Source organism: Carassius auratus, chromosome 22 (genome assembly GCF_003368295.1).
Source record: "Carassius auratus strain Wakin chromosome 22, ASM336829v1, whole genome shotgun sequence".
In the NCBI taxonomy this organism is placed as follows: Eukaryota; Metazoa; Chordata; class Actinopteri; order Cypriniformes; family Cyprinidae; genus Carassius; species Carassius auratus.
In genome coordinates this window covers 5,336,308-5,357,372 of record NC_039264.1, presented here as the reverse complement: position 1 = coordinate 5,357,372, position 21,065 = coordinate 5,336,308, and the positions used below count along the sequence as shown (strand labels likewise).

Sequence of the window (21,065 nt, the reverse complement as noted above, 5' to 3'; positions counted from 1 at the left end):
AGCGCACAACTCCAGCATGCGGACAAGCCGGGAAACCCTCCCTATAGCTCCAAAGGGAATCACTAACTCATCTGTCACCTGATGTATGACACTCAGCTATATTCATCTCAAGCGCTCACAGCAAACATTAGAATGCCTTTAAGAAAACAAAACCTTTAAGACCATTTCAAGAATATGTCATTGTCTTCTAAATATGCTAAATATATATATATTAAACATTTTGCGTAAAAATAGTTTATTTTTAATTATAATATTTTATTTATCATTTATTTTATGTATATGCTTTGTTTTTATTTTTTTTAATTTGCTTAACTTTTATTATTATTGTTATAATTTAGATTTTGGGTTCTTTCATGTTTTTGTTGCTTATTTGTTTATGTATGTGACACTGGCATACATGCATATGTAGTTGCGTGCAGAGTTGGGTCTCAGTTTTGCCGTGGCCCTTCACCCTTTGTCTCCAGCTCTATGAGACAGGAGCTAAAGATCATGGGAAAGGGGCCTTAAACATCCCGTCTCTCTTTGAAGCATATAAGAAGGATTGTCAGGGGCACTGAAACGCTCTTAGCCTCCTATTTTCAGCGTTAACTGCTGCTATGCTTTCTATGGTCATAACAAAGCCTAATCTTCTCAAATATGCTATGCTAAAAACATTGCATGTGCTTATGCCCTGTGAACAAGATTGCTTGTGAACATTCAATTGTGCTAGGTCAAAATGGCTGCCTTAGCAAAATTTAAAGGGATAGTTCACCCAAAATTACAAATAATTCTGTCATTAATTACTCTCCCTAATGTTGTTTCAAACCTATAAGATCTTTGTTCATCCTTGAAAAACAGATATTTTGAAGATATTTTGTCAAAATCGGAGGTCCCGTTTACACTAGTGTGTTTCAGTTTTAAAACGCATAACTTTTGCTACGGCGACGCCTATCATTTACACTACTCCGGCGTTTTCCACATTCGAAAACGGAGAGTTTTGAAAACGCTGCTGACCCCGTTTTAGTTTGACAACTCCGGGGTTGCGTTTCAGTGTAAACGACCAAAACGGAGACTTTCGAAAACGATGGCGTGGCTGCCCATGTGATCTCCGCGTATCGTTGACGACCGTGTGAACATATCATGTCTCTGTCGATTGTGTCGCTGTATTTGTTTTGGGCATGACTCCCAATCGTCATTTTCGGCCGCTTTGTAATCATTAGTTACTTTGAGTAACAGTTTCACCTCGTCATCTGTCCACACAAAGATGTCCTTGCTTTTCCTCACCATCATGCTCATTGTTGAACCTGCCAGTGAGTGACTAGCCATTGACTTCTTGCTTACACTTTTACGTGCATGCCCAGTGTGCATGAATGGTAACGTGACATGCGTTTTCTGTTATGTAGTGTAGACGGAGATCGTTGCTGAAACGCTAGTGCAAAGGCAGACTGTTTTAATTCTAAAACTCCGTTTTATAACAAAAACGCACTAGTGTAAATGGGGCCTTAAAATCCATAGACAGCAACCATGTTCAAGACCCAAAAAGGTAGCAAAGGTATCATTAAAATAGCTCATGTGGCATCAATGGTTCAACCATAATTTTATGAAGCTACGAGAATACTTTTTGTACTTTTGTTCTTTTACTTTTTGTGCATGTAAACAATGCGTATTCAATGTTAGCACCAGCACGCGCACGCATTGTTTACATGCAGAGCAAAGCAAGCGCATGCATTGTGATACTCTCCAGATCTAAACATCTAAAGATTGTTATTTTTGTTTTTGTTTTTTCGCACAAAAAAGTTTTCTTGTTGCTCTAAAATTTAAGGTTGAACCACTAATGTCACATGGACTATTTTAACGATGTCCTTGCTATGTTTCTGTGCCTTGATTATGGTAGTACTCTTGCTGGAGTGTCAGAAAGCTCTCGAATTTCATCAGAAATATCTTAATTTGTGTTCTGAAGATGAACATAGGTCTTACAGGTTTGAAAAGTCAAGAGGGTGATTAATTAAAGGAGAAGTTCACTTCCAGAATAAAATGTTCCTGATAATTTACTCACCCCCATGTCTTGTTCTTTCTTCAGTCGCAAAAAATATATAGTGGACTTCAATGGTGCTCAATGGGTTTAAGGTCCAAATTGCAGTTTCACTACAGCTTGAAAGGAAGCGTTTTGAAGACATTGCCTCAGTTCTTCTGGATTGAGTCTGTCTCAGTTTGTTCTGTTTCTTCATGTTATTCAGGACCGAGTGGATGATGATGAGATCAGATCTCTGTGTAGAGCACTGGTTGCTGTTAGACTCCCTGTGCAAAAAAAAATCTCACTGATCTCAATTACATTTAAAGGCAAAAATAATGTTTTGAAATCTAAATTGATATTTACTTCTGACACATGTGACGATCTCTACACTTTTGTTTTGGGAATGTGGTGATTGGTTCCCCAGCATACAACTTAGCCTAATGGGTGTTTCATTGATGCACCTTTCGCTGTGGCTGGCGCGCTCCTTTTAATAGAGACTGTTGGATGTGTTAGTTTTGGGGGACTTGGTTCTTTATGTGTGTTTCGACTCTTGTTTCGTTTTTGGGTTATCTTTGGTCTTGTTTTGATTTCTCCCTTTTGCTTTGGTTCTGGGTTGCTTTATACATTTCCCAACATAGCAACAGCACATTTCACACTCATACAGACACCCTGCATTGCACACTGATGTCGCCCGAAGTATTCTTTTAATCTTATTATTTCCCTATTTTTTGAATTATTTACTTATTTATAAAGTCTTTTCCTTTGAGTTCAGCTTTGGCTGTGTGTGTCCCTTTTTGTTTCTTCCCCGCCGAGCTAGGGGTTGTAATACACACTACAGTAAAAGATAGAAATAACTGACTTAAAACCATTTTTTGTTGGTGAAAATACCAGTGGCCGAAGACTTTTTCACAGTCCTGTATATTTATACACTTTTAACCACAAATGCTCGTCTTGCAGAAACTCGGCGATGTGCATTTAAGCACAATAATGACAGAATTTTCATTTTTGGGTGAACAACCCCTTTAAAATTGAATCTGGGCTTATTTGCTCCAGAAGAACATGAGTTCTCCATGGGGCACCAAGGTTTAACAAAAACCATAAATGTTTCAAAAAATTGTTGTGGCGCCCCCCCTAATGCACTATGTTTTGTTCAACGCAGCTTTTGAACTCCAACGAGTTGGGGTTAAACGAGTTTGACACCCGTGACGTATGTAAACACTGATACTGGTTACGCTTATTTCATGCTACAACAGAGTACATTGTGAGGTTTTTGGGAAACGGACTAAAACAGTGGTGGTGGAACTACTTTATTATGAAGTGATTAACTGGTTCAGATGAATTATGTCAACTATTTTTACCCTTTATTTTTAAACAAAAATATTTTTAAATAATATAGTTTTTTACCTTAATTATATTATATAGTAGTTATATACAAAACTTAAAAACTAAAATGCATTTTTATTGTACATTTTTACATTTTACATTTATTGTAATGAAATATCTAAATAATAAAAAAAATACAAAAAGACAAAAAAATTGCAAACAGGCTTAAGAATCAAAGATTTAACATCAAAATTTTCCTCTTGACTACGTCCTCATGTCTCAAAGAATAACATCAACCTCTTTGTCACTCATTGCATCATGTCTCGACAGTGGTCAGGGGTCACGATAGGTCACGCAGCAGGACTATTAAAGGGGTCAGAGGTTGTCAAAGGAGAATAAAAGGAGCCACATATAATCATCAAATGGTAGTTTTCATGACATCTAGAGGCATTTGCTTCAGTGAGTTGAAATAATTCACGCAAATAGTAGTTTAGCTATTGTGGACCTTTTTGGATGATGACAACAAACAGAGAAACAGTTGGAAACTGTGCTGAGCACTTCACAGCTTTAATATCAGCTACAAGATGCTAATAAAATATGACACATTTGCGTATGTCGTTGTCAGGCGGTTAGGAGCGAGAGCGAGGTGACCTTTCTCTAACCGTGCCCAAATGCATTTTCCACGTATGTTCTTACAAGTGAAAAGTGCTTCCTCTTTTCCTTTTCTGTCTCACTTTCTTTCTGTCTCTCTTTCTCTCTGTCAGTGAAAAGCTTTTCATATCCCTGTTCTCCTGGCCTGGCCAGTCTCTCTCCATTTCCCCTGTCGTTTGTAGGTCAGTTCCTCCTCTAACGCTCAACAGAGTTTGTCTTGTCCTGAGAGAGGGCCACACAGAGCAAATCCATTACTGCCCAAGACGAAAACAGCACAGACTAATTTTTAGAGCGTGTTTTGAATACCAAGCAGAAGATAGATTGAAGTACTCAAATCACATTTGAAGTTACATATTTGTTGGTTGAGATCCTTAAAACACTGTGTTTCTGTGGCGCTATCAAAACATTGCTGTCTGTTTAAAAATTCCGACCAGCCCTGCACGGCAACAGTGGCTCAGCCAATGGCGTGAGATTGGGGCGGGGCTATCTGTCTGCCAGACCAGTGACAGAGTGTCTGGGGAAACCTGTTTGGAAACTGTATTATAACTGAACTGAATATAACCTAATTTAACTAATGGAGACTTTGGTTTTGTTTGATTTTGGTGTTTCTTCCCCCCCCCCCCCCCCCCTGTTTCCCTCTTGTGAGGATTTGCGATTTGGTTACAAATCGGTTACAATTAATTTAATGATTAAATGGTGACCTTATCCAGTCATATTGGTCGGGAGCGTCTCCTTCAGGGAAATACTTATGAAAGTGATCCAAAAGGGACTGAAGGTGAGCCGTAATAGACGCCTTGATGCTGTTAACAAGTGCATTTTCCTCCATGAATTCTTCCAGTTCAGAAAACATGTCTATGCGTCCCATTTCCACTCTCTCTCTCCAACGCACCAGCTTTCTCGCAAATGCCTATAATAAAATAAAGACCTAAATGTGTATTTCGGACTTTTTTTTCACCATCTCGCATTAACATATATAAAAAAAAAAAAAGTTTCTGTAAATCATCTCGCGACCCCCCGCTCCCCACTCCGCGACCCCCCGGTGGGTCGTGACCCCCACTTTGGGAACCACTGACTTAAAGGGTTAGTTTAACAAAATATAAACTATCATTAATTACTCACCCTATCCAAACCCGTAAGACCTTTGTTAATCTTCGGAAAACAAATTAAGGTATTTTAGATTAAATCGAGAGCTTTCATAAACAGCAACACAACATGGAAAAGAAAACATTTTTGAATAAAGTTATTTAAAAAAAAATTTGCACACAATATTCTCATAGCATTATAAAATTATGGTTGCACCTCTAATGTCACATTAATTATTTTAACGATGTCCATACTACTGTACCTTACTAGGCCTTGAACAAATGTCAAAAATGTCTTAATTTGTTTTCCGAAGATGAATGAAGGTCCCACAAGTTTGGAACGACATGAGGATGAATAATTAATGACCGAATTGTATTGTTTGGTGAACTATCCATATGCTAACCATGTTAACTAATCTCTGAACTCTTATTGAATGTCAGCAAATTTCACATTTGTGTCTGTTTGAATTTCCCGTAGTGAACACCCTGAGACAAAGTTGATACTTAAATGAGATCTTTATTAAAAAGTTATCTTGAGCTACAATGGTGCATTCACACATTAACACTTCTCATTTACTTTGAATGGGTGACGTCATGCATTGCCGAACTGAATTGTGGGTCTGTTGCTTGCGGCATAAGTTAAGCATTTTCAACTTTGCAAGTGGTTTGTTCAAATACAGTAGTAATAGTAATGCTTCAATTAATAAAAAGTACTTAATTATAGTTGTATAGTAACATACATAATGTCATTTTTCTTTCTCTTTTTCTGTCAACAGTCGCTCTGAAAAACCACAGCTCCAATGGTTTGTCGGCAAACAACAGTAACCATGACAACATTAAAGCAACAGGATTGGTTGATGGCGGGCTGCATGAGGGAGAGCTCCTACTACAGGTCAGACGGACAAGCACGTTTGTGTGTGTGTGTGTGTGTGCGTGCGTGCGTCCGCGCGTTTATATGGTGTCCATGTGCCATAAGTATGTTATAAAGAGTCATTTAAAGCGATGTCCTCAAGGAGGAGGAGGAGAGGAAGAGGAAAGAGGAGAGGCTATTTCTGCTTGGACTTGTTCTCGTTTCTGACACTTAAGCATGAATAATGCACAGATAGAGGTCTCATATATTATAAAGGAAGGATAAAATAAGCGGTAAAAGTATTCTCTTTTTTATTTTACTTTGAAAGTTTTGCTCTGTCCATCCGGTGACAGCAGTTCTGAGAAGTCTGTCCACTCACGTCTATATGTCTTCGTTTCCTCACTGATGCGTTCACATTCTCTTAGTCCCTATTATCGTTTATCTTTCATTCCTATTTGTTTATCCTTCCTTTTTTTCTTTTTCTTGTTTCTTTCTTTATTTCTATTTCTTCCTTCTGTTACTCCTACCTTCCTTTCTTCCTGTCTGTTTTTCCTTACTTCTGGTCTTCTATCGATCCATCTCTTCCTTCCTTCCTTCCTTCCTTCTTTTTTTTCCTTCCTTCTTTTATTCCGTACTTCTTTCTATCCATCCAGCCATCTTTTCCTTCCTTCCTTTCTGTTATCTTCTTTCCCGTCTTACTTCCTTATTTCCTTCCTTCCACTGGTCCATCTTTTCTTTTCTCCCTCCATTCCTTCCTGTCTATTTCTTCCTTCTTTACTGTCATCTTCTTTAGTTTCTACCTATCTGTTTTTCCTTACTTTCTCTTTTGTTGATCCATTCCTTCTGTTCTTCCTTACCTTGTTTATTCCTTTTTACCATCCATCACTCCATCTCTTCCTTACTTCCCTTTTGCTGTGCTACAACCTGCCTTCCTGTTATCTTTCTTTCTTCCTTACTTCCCTCCATCCGTTCTGTCTATTTCTTCTTTCCAGTCTTCTTCTTCATTCCTTCCTTCCTGTCTTTTTCTTCCTTCCTTCCTTTCCTTCTTTTATCCATCTTTTCTTCCTTCTGTCCTTCCTTCCTTACTTCCTGTCCTGTCCTTACTTTCTTACTGTTAACTTCCATCCGTCCTTCTTTCCTCCCTTCCATTTCTCCATGCTCCATCCTTCTTTTTTCCTGTTATCTACTTTCCTTCCTTCTTTCCCTCTTTTCTTCCTGTCCATCGAAATATCACTTCCATTCTTCCTGTCTATTTCTTCTTTTTCGTATCATGTCCTGTCCTTTCTTTATTCCTTCCTTCCTTATTTTCATTCTATCTGTCGGTAAGTGTGTCCGTCATCTATCTATCTATCTATCTATCTATCTATCTATCTATCTATCTATCTATCTATCTATCTATCTATCTATCTATCTATCTATCTATCTATCTATCTATCTATCTATCTATCTTAGCTCTGTTGCTTCTCTGCTTCATACTCTCTCTCTTCTCTCTCTCTCTCTCTCTCTCTCTCTCTCTCTTCTCTCTCCCCCGTGTTGTGTATAGTTGTGTGTGTTGTGTGTGCTGGACTGTGAACGATGCAGTGGCTACATATTTGATAGTAATGCTTCCTGACTGCCACCCCCCCTCCCCCCCGCCCCACGAGAGCTCCGTGTGGGCTGTTCTGCCAACCAACAAGCCGAAATATTTATACTGAGTGCTGCTACTCGGCCATGTTTTCTGAGTGTGTTTGGACCAGGTGTGCATGTATGAATGAGGATGCGTGTGCCTGTTGGCATACAATGCAGATGCTCAGGCAAATGAGAGGGACGCTGGAAGATATAAACTTGTGTGGCATGTGGCAGCACATTATTATGTGTTATCTGGCAAAGACGATCACAGATTGAAGTGGATCGGTTGTTGCCTTATCATATCATGTGAGGGTTCAGTTTGCATTTAGAAAGTGTTTCCAACACAAACACAAGCAGAGCTTAAATAAATCATTCATAGGGTTTCAAGAGAGCCCTTATTTACACTCAGACCGAAGTACAGTGCTGCTCTTTGGGAATGTTCCGTGAATCCGTGTTTGTTTTCTTATTACTGCTGTTATTAAAAGAACCATTTTTTATATTGTTTTATTTATAATAGCATTTTCCCCTGATATCAACATATAATGTTAGCCTAGGTTACAGAATTTAGCAGTAATTTAGTAAATGTATTTAATATTTTTAAGAAAGAATCAGGTACTTGTATTTATTTCAGCGTCAGACACAAGACTGTCCACACTTGGTCTAAACCTGAATACCAGGTCACACTCATTAGTGCACTGACTCCTCGGTATAGCCATACACAGTTGTTTTTGTATTGTCTGTGGATGTGTCAGATTACCATAATCACAGATCCACACTTAGAGCCCACCAGATGGTGATGAGCTGCAAAATCCCCTCAACAAAAAAAAACACACAGTGTTCAATGACAACATGAAACTGACACTACGTATTAGCACTGTTTTAGCATTTGTGTTTATAATCTTTCATCAATATCTATAGTAATACCTTTTCAGATGTATGTATGTATGTATTTATTTTGCTTATTTAAATATCCAGTCAAGGTTTGGTTGAATTAGCATGGTCCATTTATATTTATCACACATTTATCGTTAATATTTCTTATATTAAACTGCCCAGTTAAGGGGAAATAGTTTTTTTTTTGTTTGTTTGTTTTTTTAATAAGAGAACTTTTATTGTGAAGTTCTTTCTTCATTCCATTGTTCACTTATTCCAGGTTTGTCTTGTTTAATCGTTTACTTTCAGTGTTAATAATTAATAAATTGTTTGCTTAAAGAACAGTTCCGTCAAACATTTGCTAATTGCAAAACCTGTTCCTGTGAAACTGAGTTCTGCGGCTTTTAAGGCACTTCTGTTAGCTGTTAGCTGTCATATGCTAATTTACAGTACTTATATAACAGTACTTCTAAGAAATTAAATTGCACAATATTACAGTTGTGTAAATATCTTTCCTTTTAGTTAAACTTTGTTTAAGTTTATGACTGGAACTTAAACTAATGACTATTGTACATTTCCCCCCCAAAAAATGGTTGATATGCTCTGCCCCAACTTCCTGTTTTAATAGGAAATACATCAACACCGAAAATAAAACTGTACTTGTCAAGTAATTTTGGAGTTCTAGAATAAAGTAATGATTCTTTTAAAAGAGCAGGTTTCTGATCAGCTTTGGAAGACAGAAAAGTCAGAACTGAGAGATGTAATTTTAGAATTCTGAGGGGAAAAGCCAAAAATTCTGAGGTATAACAACCCGATCTCACGGCAATTTGTACATTTTTCACAACGTGTCTTATTCGTATGAATTCGTATGACCACACTCGTACAAATTCATGCTTCCTTTGCCAAATCGTACGTATTTTATGAGTTGCACAATTCAAATGAATTTGTACAAATGACCTACACCTAACCCCGCCCCTAAACCCAACCATCACTGGGGTTTAGACAAATCTGTCACGGTTTGGCAAGGAGGAACTCAAGTGCAGACAGGGATCACAACACGCAGGGTTTATTAAATACAAAAAGGGGGAAAACAAACCCACGAGGGGGAAAACAAGGACTAGGGCAGATACAAAATAACTGAACAGGACTGAGTTGACAAGATAAACAATGACTCAAAACAAGAGAACACTAACTACAAGTAAACACTCACGGTTATACAAAGACTTCTTAAAGGGGTTACAAGAATACAATATCTCACGAGGCTGACATGTAGAAACACATATGAGGAACAATGAACCGACAAAAGACAGAGCACACTAGGGGATCTAAATAGGGGAACTAATTAAGACACAACAGGTGGCACAGATAAGGCAATCACGACAAGACTAGGATAACAAGGGGGGCGGGGCAAGGGAACGAGACAACACAAGCACATGGCCCAAAGACAAGGCCATGTGCTTGTACACAAAACACGGGTCTGTCATGATCCTGCCTCAAGACTAGAGAAAAGTCAGGACATGAAGGCAGAATCATGACACAAATCGTATAAAATCGTACGAGTGAGGTCGTACAAATTCGTACAAATAAGCCACCTCGTAAAATACGTACCAATTGGCCGTGAGATAGCGTTGGGTATAGTTTGGAATTTAAAGAAAAAAAGGTTTAAATCTTGACATTCTGACTTTATTCCCTCAATTCTGAGTTTATATCTTGAAGTCTAAATTGGGATTGAAAAGTCGCAATCACCTTTTTTTTCTGTGGCAGAAACAGGCATCCACAACCTTCTTTATGACCAATAAACTAATACTTTTATTTCCTGGCTTTGTTTGTGGTCACAGGCTCTCAATGGCTTTGTGTTGGTGGTCACTGCTGAAGGGATCATTTTCTACTGTTCTCACACCATCCAGGATTACTTAGGATTCAACCAGGTAATTATCCTTCTCAACAGTCTCTTACTGTACATAAACACATATGTATCATATAGCCACTTGTTCTGATACTAATCCAATATACAGCTGAATAACAGTCACTATCTTTGGGATATGAATTACGAGACTGGATGTTGCAATAACATACTTAGACTGGAATGAAACATTTTTGGAATATTTTGTTTAAACATGTTCATCTTTCTAAAAGTGTAAAAAAAACAAAAAAACATTATACTTTTCATGTCGCTCTTAATGCAAAAAGGCTATTTTGTAGTAGGGTAACTTATGCGGTTAAATTATGGACAAACCAGACATGATGTAATGATGTACGTACACTTTCCCAGAATCAATATTACGTCAGACTCAGCTGTCGGATAATTATTCCATACTTCTCACCTCTATTCTTAGTGCACACACACACACACACACACACATATGCTCATCAGATCTGCCTAATACTGATTAATACTGCAGTGTATCTCTCGAGCAACAGTTTGAATGCGGTAGAAATTGAATGCGCTTAATCAAAGAGGCTTTACTCTGAGATTCAGTCTGGCACGGCGGTAATCCAATTCATCATAATTTACTTATGAATTATTCAGCTGAGACGTCACTATATTTGTTTACTCTATGTGCTCACAATGTCCTCTTTTTGTTCGGTTTAAAGCATTTAGATGAAAATAGAGGGAGTTTGATGGCAAGTTTATGCTTTCAGATTTGGGATTTTTCAGTGAATCAATTGTAAAAAATGTAATTATTGAAAAGAAGATTGATTAAAAATATGACAATTTGACAGTATTTATATACAAATTTAAAAAAGAAATTCAGAACTATGTATATACTATACTCATGTACCACCATCTTTTTAAAGAAATTGATCATTTTATTCAGCAAATATGGATTATATTTCTATTCATCGAAGAATCCTAAAAATATTTGTCAAAAATATTAATCAGCACGACTGTTTCATAATGTTTCCTAAGCACCAGATATAAGAATGATTTCTGAAGAATCATGTGACAGTTAAGACTAGATTAATGGTGCTGAATGTAGTAATGAATGGAGCTGAATGGATCACTGCAATCAATTACATTTTGAAATATAAAGAAACGGAAATCATTCATTTGAATTTGTAACAATATTTTACAATATTACTGTTTAACTGTATTTCTGATAAACCCTTAAAGTGATTCATCCTTTATTTTAATTGTAATTCATTTGAACTTTATTCTCTCACAACGTTCCTCTTCATTTCTCCCTCTGTCTCCCAGACAGATGTGATGCATCAAAATGTGTTCGAACTCATTCATACTGAAGACCAGCAGGCCTTCAGATGCAACTTGCACTGGGCCTTGAACCCGCCTCCAACTAGCATGCAGACAGAAGAATCCCCACAAGGTCAGGAAAATATATCATTTTATAACATGGTACCACTTTATTGGGTTAATTTTCCTGAAATTTAGCAAAAAAAAAAGTGTTTATTAATTAAATAACCATGTGGTAGTGTTGATATTTTGATACACAGATGAATTACTTGCTATAAAAATAAAAGGTACTTCATTTATTTGACTTTATTCTTCTCAAACCAAAGAATATGATTTTTCATAACAAATTAATAATAAAAGACCCAAAGCACTTTAAATTAACAGTTTACAGCACTCAAGTTAGATTTTCTTTTTTGTTGTTGTTGTAAAAAATAGAAAGGAGGAGGGTGGTTTGACCTTTAGTGGAAGCTCCTGCAGTTGCAAAATAAATGTTGTGGTCACTAAAACGTCTGTTTTAATTAACGATAACAGCAAACAGAACGGACCCGAAAACAGAAACGGTGGTTAGTGGATAATCCAGTGATGAACCCCGGCTGAAAAAGTCTAGACATGCTTCAGAGTCTCAAGTTCTTTTCTTTTTTTGTTTCTCTTAGATGGAGATCCTGCCCCAAGTATGTCGCTGGTGACGTGCAAACCCGACCAGCTGCCTCCTGAAAACTCCTCTTTCCTGGAGAGAAATTTCGTTTGTCGTTTCCGATGCCTCCTAGACAATTCTTCAGGATTCCTGGTCAGTGTCAAACAGCGGAATCTCTTATTTTGCTCCCAAAACCTACACAGGAATGTCATACTTCGACTGATTCAGAAGTCCACTTGGAATTTAATATTAGTATGATGGAAAATACCTTGCTATTCAAAGTCTTTAAGCCCCGATGTTCCAGATTATAGAGTGAGTTAGCATCTAGGTTAGCGCAGCTGATTTTGTGTTGGACTGTGCCTCTGGCATCCACAGAGATCTGAATTGTTAAAACACCTCTGTAATCTGTCTTAAAGGAGCAGTAAGGTCATGGGGAACAGGGTTTAATTAGTTCTAGAAGAAATAGAGCAAAATAGTGCGAACTGGTTCTTGTTAGCATAAATTAAAGCTAATTTGAAGAAAGCCAGGCTTTAGCTACAGTATGGGGCACAATAATGACCACCAATTCCTTCAGCTGTCTTTATTCCAAAAGTATTTTTTCCCATTCATTCTCCAGCCAGACAGCTGTCTCTTTCTTTGCTAATCTTGGCAACGCAGTAGTGAAAAGATACGTATGCGTGCAAAGCTCTGTACTCTTGCCTTTTATTTCTTCAGTGTCTCTCTTTTACTTTCTTTCCCCTCCACTCCATCTTTACCAAATCCATGTCCCTCAAGAATAGCATTACTTACACTTAGCTTGTCAGTAGCGGACCGCTAACAGGGGTCTCCCCGTGTAGTCAGAGAAATTCATCAGCATGAGTTTTCAGCAATTTCAGACTATTTTCCATTACGCATTTTCTGTTTGTTGTCCTCTTGGCATTTTTGAATGCGACCATTAAGTTCTCTAGGGAGGTTCACAATGAAAACATAATTATGGCCAATTAGCTTCCTTCGTGATTATTTCATTGACAAGGCCCCAACTCGGAAAGTCATGCTGAAAGCTTCGTTTTTATTTGCGCCAAATGAAATACAGTTTGACAAATGTTTTCTGCTTGCGTATGTGAATGTTTCTGTATTAATGTTTCATGAAGTCATAGCAGAACTTAGATACTTGTTGTGTAGCTTTACATAAGCAGAACTGTTTTAAATCAGGCATTACACAAAATGAACACATAACCCAGAAATGAAACAATAAAAAAATAGGTTGTCAAGAGCTTTCCAGCCACAAAATGTGTATTATATAGTTTTATGTTTGGGCATATTCATAAGTGAAACTAAATTAATCGTGGCTAACATACATAAAATACTCACTTTTGAATGTAGTAATCTTCACCAGTCAGAACAGAAGGTCTAAGTTTGACTAACCAATCACAAACAAGCAAACATTCAGATATGACACATTTTGGACAGGTCACAGCCTTCATTTATAGATGACCTGGATTGAGTTCTGTTGCACACACTGAGTCAGAGACAAATTATGTGGTTCACCAAGGGCACGCCAACAAAAGCATCAACTCCACCTGTGTATGTACATATGTTACGTGTGTCGGTTATGTACGTCCTTCATGCAAATGGGTTATGACATGATTTTTTCATTTTTTACTTTCATTTTATTATGTTGTAGTTGCAACAATTTGAAACATTCTTTTATTAGATTTTGTGCAGTTTGAAGCTGATGTTTTTAAATTCCAAATTTAAACTAAATTCCACTTTGATATTTTTCAATTCATAGGAGCTTTTCCAATGTTTAATTTTATTTATGCCCCATCAAGGCCCTGAATCTTCAAGGGCGTCTGAAATTCCTGCATGGGCAGAACAGGCGATTGGATGATGGAGGCCAAATGCCGCCCCAGCTCGCCCTGTTTGCCATAGCGACACCCCTACAGCCTCCTTCCATAATGGAGATCCGAACCAAGAACATGATTTTCAGAACCAAACACAAGTTGGACTTCACCCCAATGGCCTGTGATGCTAAGTAATGATGGACATTTCTTACGAAATAGATTTAACATGCACTGTATACATGTGTTTATATCTCCATAAGTACAATAGAAAAAATGGTGTAATAATCACTGATGTTGATTTTTGCCTGTTTTAGGGGTAAAATCGTTCTTGGTTACACCGAGGCAGAGTTGCGAGTTCGAGGTTCTGGGTACCAATTCATCCATGCAGCTGATATGCTGTATTGTGCTGAGAACCATGTCAGGAGTAAGAATTTCATGTTTCTTCAGATTGTTCATTTTGGAGTTGTACTGTTTTAAAAAAGTCCAGCCAAAGAAAGATGGTACATGACTAATATTATGATTGACTGAATTACGAGAAGATTAAGAAAAGCTATGATGCATGCTGACATTGTTGCCAAAGGCTTGGTTTCTAAAATAAACTAATGACACTAAAAGACATGAGCACTGTGCTCTTGGGAGAATGCTTGAACAAGTGACAGTACTCTTATTCAGTGTGGTTCACAGGAGATAATCCATAGATGTTATGACAGGAAGTGAAATTGACTGATAAAATCAATTGTATGGTCAAGAACTTGAATGGATTTGATGAATTCAGATTTTTTTTAATGGTGATCTATGGCAAGAAGTGGAGAAAGAGAGACAGACAGAATTTCCAAACAGACGGCAAGAGACAGGAAGAGGAATGTTTTCATTTAATCCCATGTATTATGAAGGAGATTTGATAAATCTTTGACGTAAGGAGTAGAACTAGAGCCTTAAATCCAGTAAAAACAGCCTATAGCAGAAAAAGGTACAAGGCAGAAAAATCTGGTCTGTATATTTAAACTAATATCTGGGTTTACAAACTGTTACATTGTCTATTGCAGTGATCAAGACCGGAGAAAGCGGTCTGACTGTGTTTAGACTGCTTACAAAGGACAACCGCTGGAAATGGGTACAAGCTAACGCTAGACTCGTCTACAAAAATGGCAAGCCTGACTACATCATTGCCACCCAGAGGCCGCTTGTGTAAGTATATTAAGGCTAATATTCATTTATATTTCTGCACAAACAATTTACAAAATATAGTTTTAGTTTATTAGCATGCTACATGTTAAATAGCATGGCAAATTAGCGAGATTTTGATGAAAGTCCTTACATTTCCACTGACAAGGTTTTTATCCATTTATTCAGAGAAGAAGAGGGCGGAGAGCATTTGAGGAAGCGATCTATGCATCTTCCATTCACCTTTGCTACTGGAGAAGCTCTGCTGTACCAAATCAGCTACCCCATGCCAGGCTTTCCTGACACTCTTCAGGGCAAAAGCAAGAACAACAAAACCAAAAAGAGCAAGGTAGACAAAAGTTTGAAGGATGATTTGGACCCAAGTTCTCTACTGGGAGCCATGATGAGACAAGACGAGTCTGTTTATGTTTGCCAGCCTGCTATGGAGCCTAGAATGTCATTCCACAGTAGCCTCTTCAGTGAGCAAGTAGAGACTAATACCTTCTCTTCTTCTGTAGTAAATGAAAGTTGGAATCCAGCGCAGAATGTTGTAGCTGCAGTTTCCAAACAGGAGCCAAGTTTTGACCCACTCCTGACAACATTAGACTCACTGTCCCTGGAAAATGAGGAAAGCTGCTCCAACAGTGAGCTATTCAGTGCCCTGGAAAACCTTGGACTCAATGCAGAGGACCTAGAATTGCTGCTTCTGGATGAGAGGATGATCCAGGTAGAGATGGAAGCGGATTACATCCCATCTCTGAACGATCTTCTCACCAACAACGAAATCCTTTCCTACGTCCAAGAGTCATTGGAGAACCGGATCGAGGACTCGACAGATGCTCAAAACCCTGCCGTGGCATTAGACTCTGTTGAACCCCATGACCCATGTTCTGCTTCCAAATCAGCTTCTCAGATTACTTCCTCCATGCCTGATCCTCATGTACCTTTCTGGCCACAAAAACAAATAACACCCATAGTTCATCTATCACAGCGTATGCAGCAACATCTCAATGGCCAGTCAGTTTGCCACAAAACTGAGAGCTGGATCCAGCCACAAATACCTCAGGTGTCTACAAAAGACTCTGAGACAACTACATTTACCCAGCATGATACTTTGTTGGTGAATCCAGTACCAGCTATACACAATGGCCACTGGGTCCCTGAACACACACACGTGAACTTGAACTCTCAACTTGGTGACAAGATAACAGGACCTAGTAAAGCACCATCACAGCAATGGCAGCACAACCAGTTGCTTGACCAATTCCAGTATAAACAAAAAACAGCTGTGGGTAGTGATACCCCTCCAAACGGGGTCTACAGTGATCCCCAGTGGCATGGATACAACTTCACAGACCAGTTGGTCACAAATGTACCATGTTTTCCCAATGGCCAGATGGCGCACACACAAACAGTGGGCACACATGCTGATTACAATATAACCAACAATTCAGGGGTGGAGTTTACGATGAACATCAGTACAGCCGGGGATGTAGGGCAGTTTCAGGGAGCCATGGCCTCGTCTTCATCCTATCAGCAGGGTTACCAGAAACACCAGCAGCAGCCAAAGGTCGCACCCACTTATTACGCCTCCTATACCAAACAGAAATCCTCTCTGGAGCATATCCTGGGATTAGCCCCACCATCAAACCTTCCCTCGTTGACAGATTATAGCTCAGAACTGACCCATGACGCCACCCACAGTAAGGTAAGAATTAAGGAAGGATATAGTTGCGCAATGTGATTTAACCAAGTTGGACAAGCTCCTGGAGCAACAAAATATATAACAAACGTTATCCAAAACCCCAAGTACACTCTCAAATCTCAATCTCAAATGGGATTTACAAATTATTGTAAATAAAAATGTTGTCAAACCCTTAATCCTAAAAACTGATTGGTTGATTGAGAAGTATTGCAGGGACCTAGGAGTTTACAATCCAACTCTTGAAGGACCACATTCCAGCAAAGCTGAGCTTTATCCCTAAAGCTTTAAACATATTTAACCAACTAATGGAGGTCTCCAGGATAACTAGAAACTTCCATGGAGATGTGTTTGAGCTAAACTCAGCAGGATTAGACACCCCTGCAGAACCTCATTTCACTTACATTGTCAAGCTGGTATTGATTCCTGGCTTAGAAATATTGTCCACTAGAAATTGCATCAAAAGGGGCTTTTACAAAGAAGGAAACTTTTCATAGGAGCTACCTGCTTTTTGGTGTGTTCACAATGCAAGAACTAGGAATGTATTGAGTTCTAAGAACTTTGTTTGGGGGAACTACATAAGCTCCTACTCCAGGTTAGGGTCTAAAACACTGATTGGTCAAGCACATATGAAACCCTGGCTACCAAACATTTAAAAAAATCAGTGTAAAAAGATGTACTCCATGAACACAGCAATAGCGGCATTTTGCTACCTGTTGTCTGCAGCGTTGTTCTTTTCTCAACCTTGATGATTTGTAATACTCCAAGTAGCACTCTTTCAATCGCGTAAATTGTGTATTTACATTCTATCTCAGTTATCACGTGAACAAACTCCATCGCACACCTGTAAGTGATAGGTGCGTAGAAAATTAAGACCAGGTGGGTCGTGTCAACATATAAGCAACTCCCGCACACTATCTTAACTTGCAAAATACAATTTTAATCACACCAACGTGACTGATGGACTCCTGATGAAGGTCGTGTGACCGAAACGTTGGTGTGATTAAAATTGTATTTTGCAAGTTAAGATAGTGTGCGGGAGTTCCTTATATATCTCAGTTATCACAAAACCCATGAGACAAAAAAAACAGCTTCATCATGGCATCCTCCATTCACTGATTGTTAACCTTTGTAAATGCCGTGATTAAAGACTTCGCTGTCGGCTGCTTCAGAGTTGGGAATGCAACCAGGAAAATGGCAACCAGTGAAATTGGTTCTCTAGGAACCACCATGCTGGCTAGTTTCTAGAACTATGTTGTGCATAAGCACTTATATAGTCTTTAAAGAGACATTTCACCAAAAAAAAATGGAAATTCTGTCATTAATATATCACCCTCATGTTGTTCCAAACCTGTAAGACCTTCGTTCATGTTCTGAACACACAAGTTAATATATTTTTTATGAAATCCGAGAGCTTTCTGACCCTGCATAGACATTTTTGGGGTCAACATTTCGTATAATGATAAGGACCATTTTGACCACCCTTCATTGTATAGTATTTTAGTTTAAAAGATATTCTGGACTCCAAAGCATGATACGCCCCACTCCACCCCCTACATATTTCTCTATCTTTTTTTCCATTGGCCTAAATGCTCACTCTGATCTAATTGTGCTCTGTATAAGGGGCCAAGACCTAATAGGTCATGTCTAATGTGCTAAGATTGCATAATGCACAGTGACAGCCCTACGGTACAAAGTCTTGGCAGTCTCTAGAGATTCGCTGTGGGGCCCCACACAGGTGGATGTTTGCTTTGCCTGCTGTGTTGCATTATTATGGTGACTGTGATTAAGATCGTAATCTTCAGCTTAAGAGTGTAAGCTTCCAGGTCAACCCACAAGCACCAGACAGGCTTTTCTGCTATACTGATGGCAGCCAACTGTAGCATCTAGTCCATTGTGAAATGGGAGCCCGAGGACATGAACGAGAGATAGAGGAAGAGTAACCTCCACAAAAGGACCGCTCATGCAGCAGGCAATATTCAGAGACCATGGGCCCCTGTCTGTACTCACAAGTATGAAGGGCACCATGCTGTTGTTCCACATGAAGGGATTGTGTTTTCTGTAGATGGTAAGCAGTGCTTGCTAAGACAAATTTGGTGCCTAACTTATCCTTTGTTGTATAGATACTTTGGGTGGACTGTTTTGACTTTTGCTTGGCATTGAAAAAGAGAGATGTGGGTGGTACAGTTAGGAATAGTTCTTAAATTGGAATGGTAATCATCAATGGAAGGGCAAGGTGAGGGGAAATTCAGTCCAGCACTACATTCTAGGCTTTGAGTTTTCTGAGTTGTGTGTGTTCAGGCTCATTGCTCTCAGCTGAAACGAGAATAGAGCTTAAATGCCCAGTCAGGCGTGAGCAGCCATGACCTACAATCCAGCATCAACATAACCTCATGCATACTAACACTACACTTTCATATACTATTACTACAGGAGCTTTGTGATATAGCCAAGGATTTACTTATCATCTGCAAATGTGAACAATGAGTGAATTATGAGTTGGTAAAATAACACCCACTGACATAAATCTTTTACCCAGCTAATCTTTAAGATTTGTTTTGGTTAGCATTTTCTATGTGGCAGTTTGGACTTTATTTTGATGAGTTTACCTCCAAAAAACGGCATGGAATTAGTTTTTGTTTCTGAATATGATCCTGGTTAATGAATTTTGTGAAGACCTTAAATAACCCCAAAAAAACACAACATCTGCCATCCAGCTGCTGATAACCTGCTTAAATGAGCAACTGCTGTGCTAGTTCTATAAGCTAGCACCATAAGTGAGCTTTGGTCGATTTATTTACAATAGAAGTTGGTCTAATGCTAATGGAAGGTCATGGTTGCTCACTGAGAATTTTGTCATTTTTATTCTGTATTTACATTATTTGACTTTCAAAAGCTGTTTTAAGCTAGGCTAACAGAAGTCTTATAACTGCCTCCCAAATGACGCACTATAGACTTTGCACTTATACACTATGTACTTAACCATGTAGTGTATAAATTATACAAGATTATTTTGTCATTCATAATTTGAGTTTGATAGTCCCTCCCCCCTTTGCAATGTAATTAAAGCTCCGACAGTTTAGTGTAACAGGAAGTGTCCAACATTCAACACTTTGTTTCTGGGTATTTAAAGTGCACTTTTTCTTTTCGGAGTTTTCAGTGAAAACACTACTCACACTATTTATACTAAAAACGTCATAGCATAGTACATAAGTACGCGATTTGGGATGCACCTCAAGTTCTTAACTGACATTGACAAACTTATCAATGCTAATCATCATGTATGTTATAATTATAATTATCTATATATTATATAAAACATAGGCCTTTTTATAGTTTTTAATGGGAAACTGATGCATACATTTTTAACTAGATACTTCTAATATTTGTTTGTTTATTTATTTCCAGATGGAGACGGGCTTTATACTCAATTCCGCTAATGTGGCCTACACAGGAAGTTGTTTGGTCCCCAACGGAAATGCTGTGGCCACACCTGGCAACAGTCCCCACCCCCTTCCTGAGCCACTCCCACCTCCCCCAGACCCTCAGACCACTGGTTTCTACCTCTGAACACACTCAATACAGATCCGTCCGAAAAGATGCCATCAATCATGAGAAGACTGTCAAATAAATAATAAAACATAAAAAAAAATTAATTTAGATTTTTTGGGGGGCTTGCTTATACGCTTGAATAAAGAAATTTAAATTAATTTAGATTAAAATGAGCCAGACTGACCTCTGGAATATCAAACCAATCGCTGAATACTCCACCCAGGATAATGTGTTGGCGCTCTCATTTATATTATTAATTCAGTTATGAATGAATCATGTATCAATTACAGTATATTTGGATTATTTCTCTCAGTGTCATTAATGCTATTTGAGACATAGGGAAATTTCTCCAGTTGGCAGATGCAGTTGACCACTATTTGAGATGGTCCGTCTGTAACAGGTGTGTGTCGGGATAAGTTTGTGTGTATGTGTATGAGATGTCATTCATTGGGCTTTATTTAAAAATTGTCAGCAAAACTGTTTGCGTGACTTGCGATGCGACGTATGTAAATAACGTCGGAGCATATGCAATGTCTAGCTTTTACAAAACTGATTGTCCTAAAACGCAGTACATGACTGAAGTATATATATATATATATATATATATATGAACAGAA

The 21,065-nt window shown here is 38.4% G+C and overlaps 1 protein-coding gene across 1 annotated transcript in view; it reads left to right on the top strand.

Annotated features, from left to right (window-relative positions):
- LOC113039474 (aryl hydrocarbon receptor-like) overlaps positions 1-20,539 on the top strand; it is a 36,460-nt gene extending 15,921 nt beyond the window's left edge. The window contains exons 3-11 of the mRNA XM_026197364.1: positions 5,826-5,941; positions 10,219-10,308; positions 11,580-11,706; positions 12,227-12,360; positions 14,019-14,221; positions 14,345-14,454; positions 15,077-15,218; positions 15,384-16,902; positions 20,305-20,539. Of these exons, the coding sequence (XP_026053149.1) occupies positions 5,826-5,941; positions 10,219-10,308; positions 11,580-11,706; positions 12,227-12,360; positions 14,019-14,221; positions 14,345-14,454; positions 15,077-15,218; positions 15,384-16,902; positions 20,305-20,466 (2,603 nt within the window). The 3' untranslated portion in view covers positions 20,467-20,539. The remainder of the gene's footprint in view (positions 1-5,825; positions 5,942-10,218; positions 10,309-11,579; positions 11,707-12,226; positions 12,361-14,018; positions 14,222-14,344; positions 14,455-15,076; positions 15,219-15,383; positions 16,903-20,304) is intronic.
- The last annotated feature ends 526 nt before the right edge of the window (positions 20,540-21,065 follow it).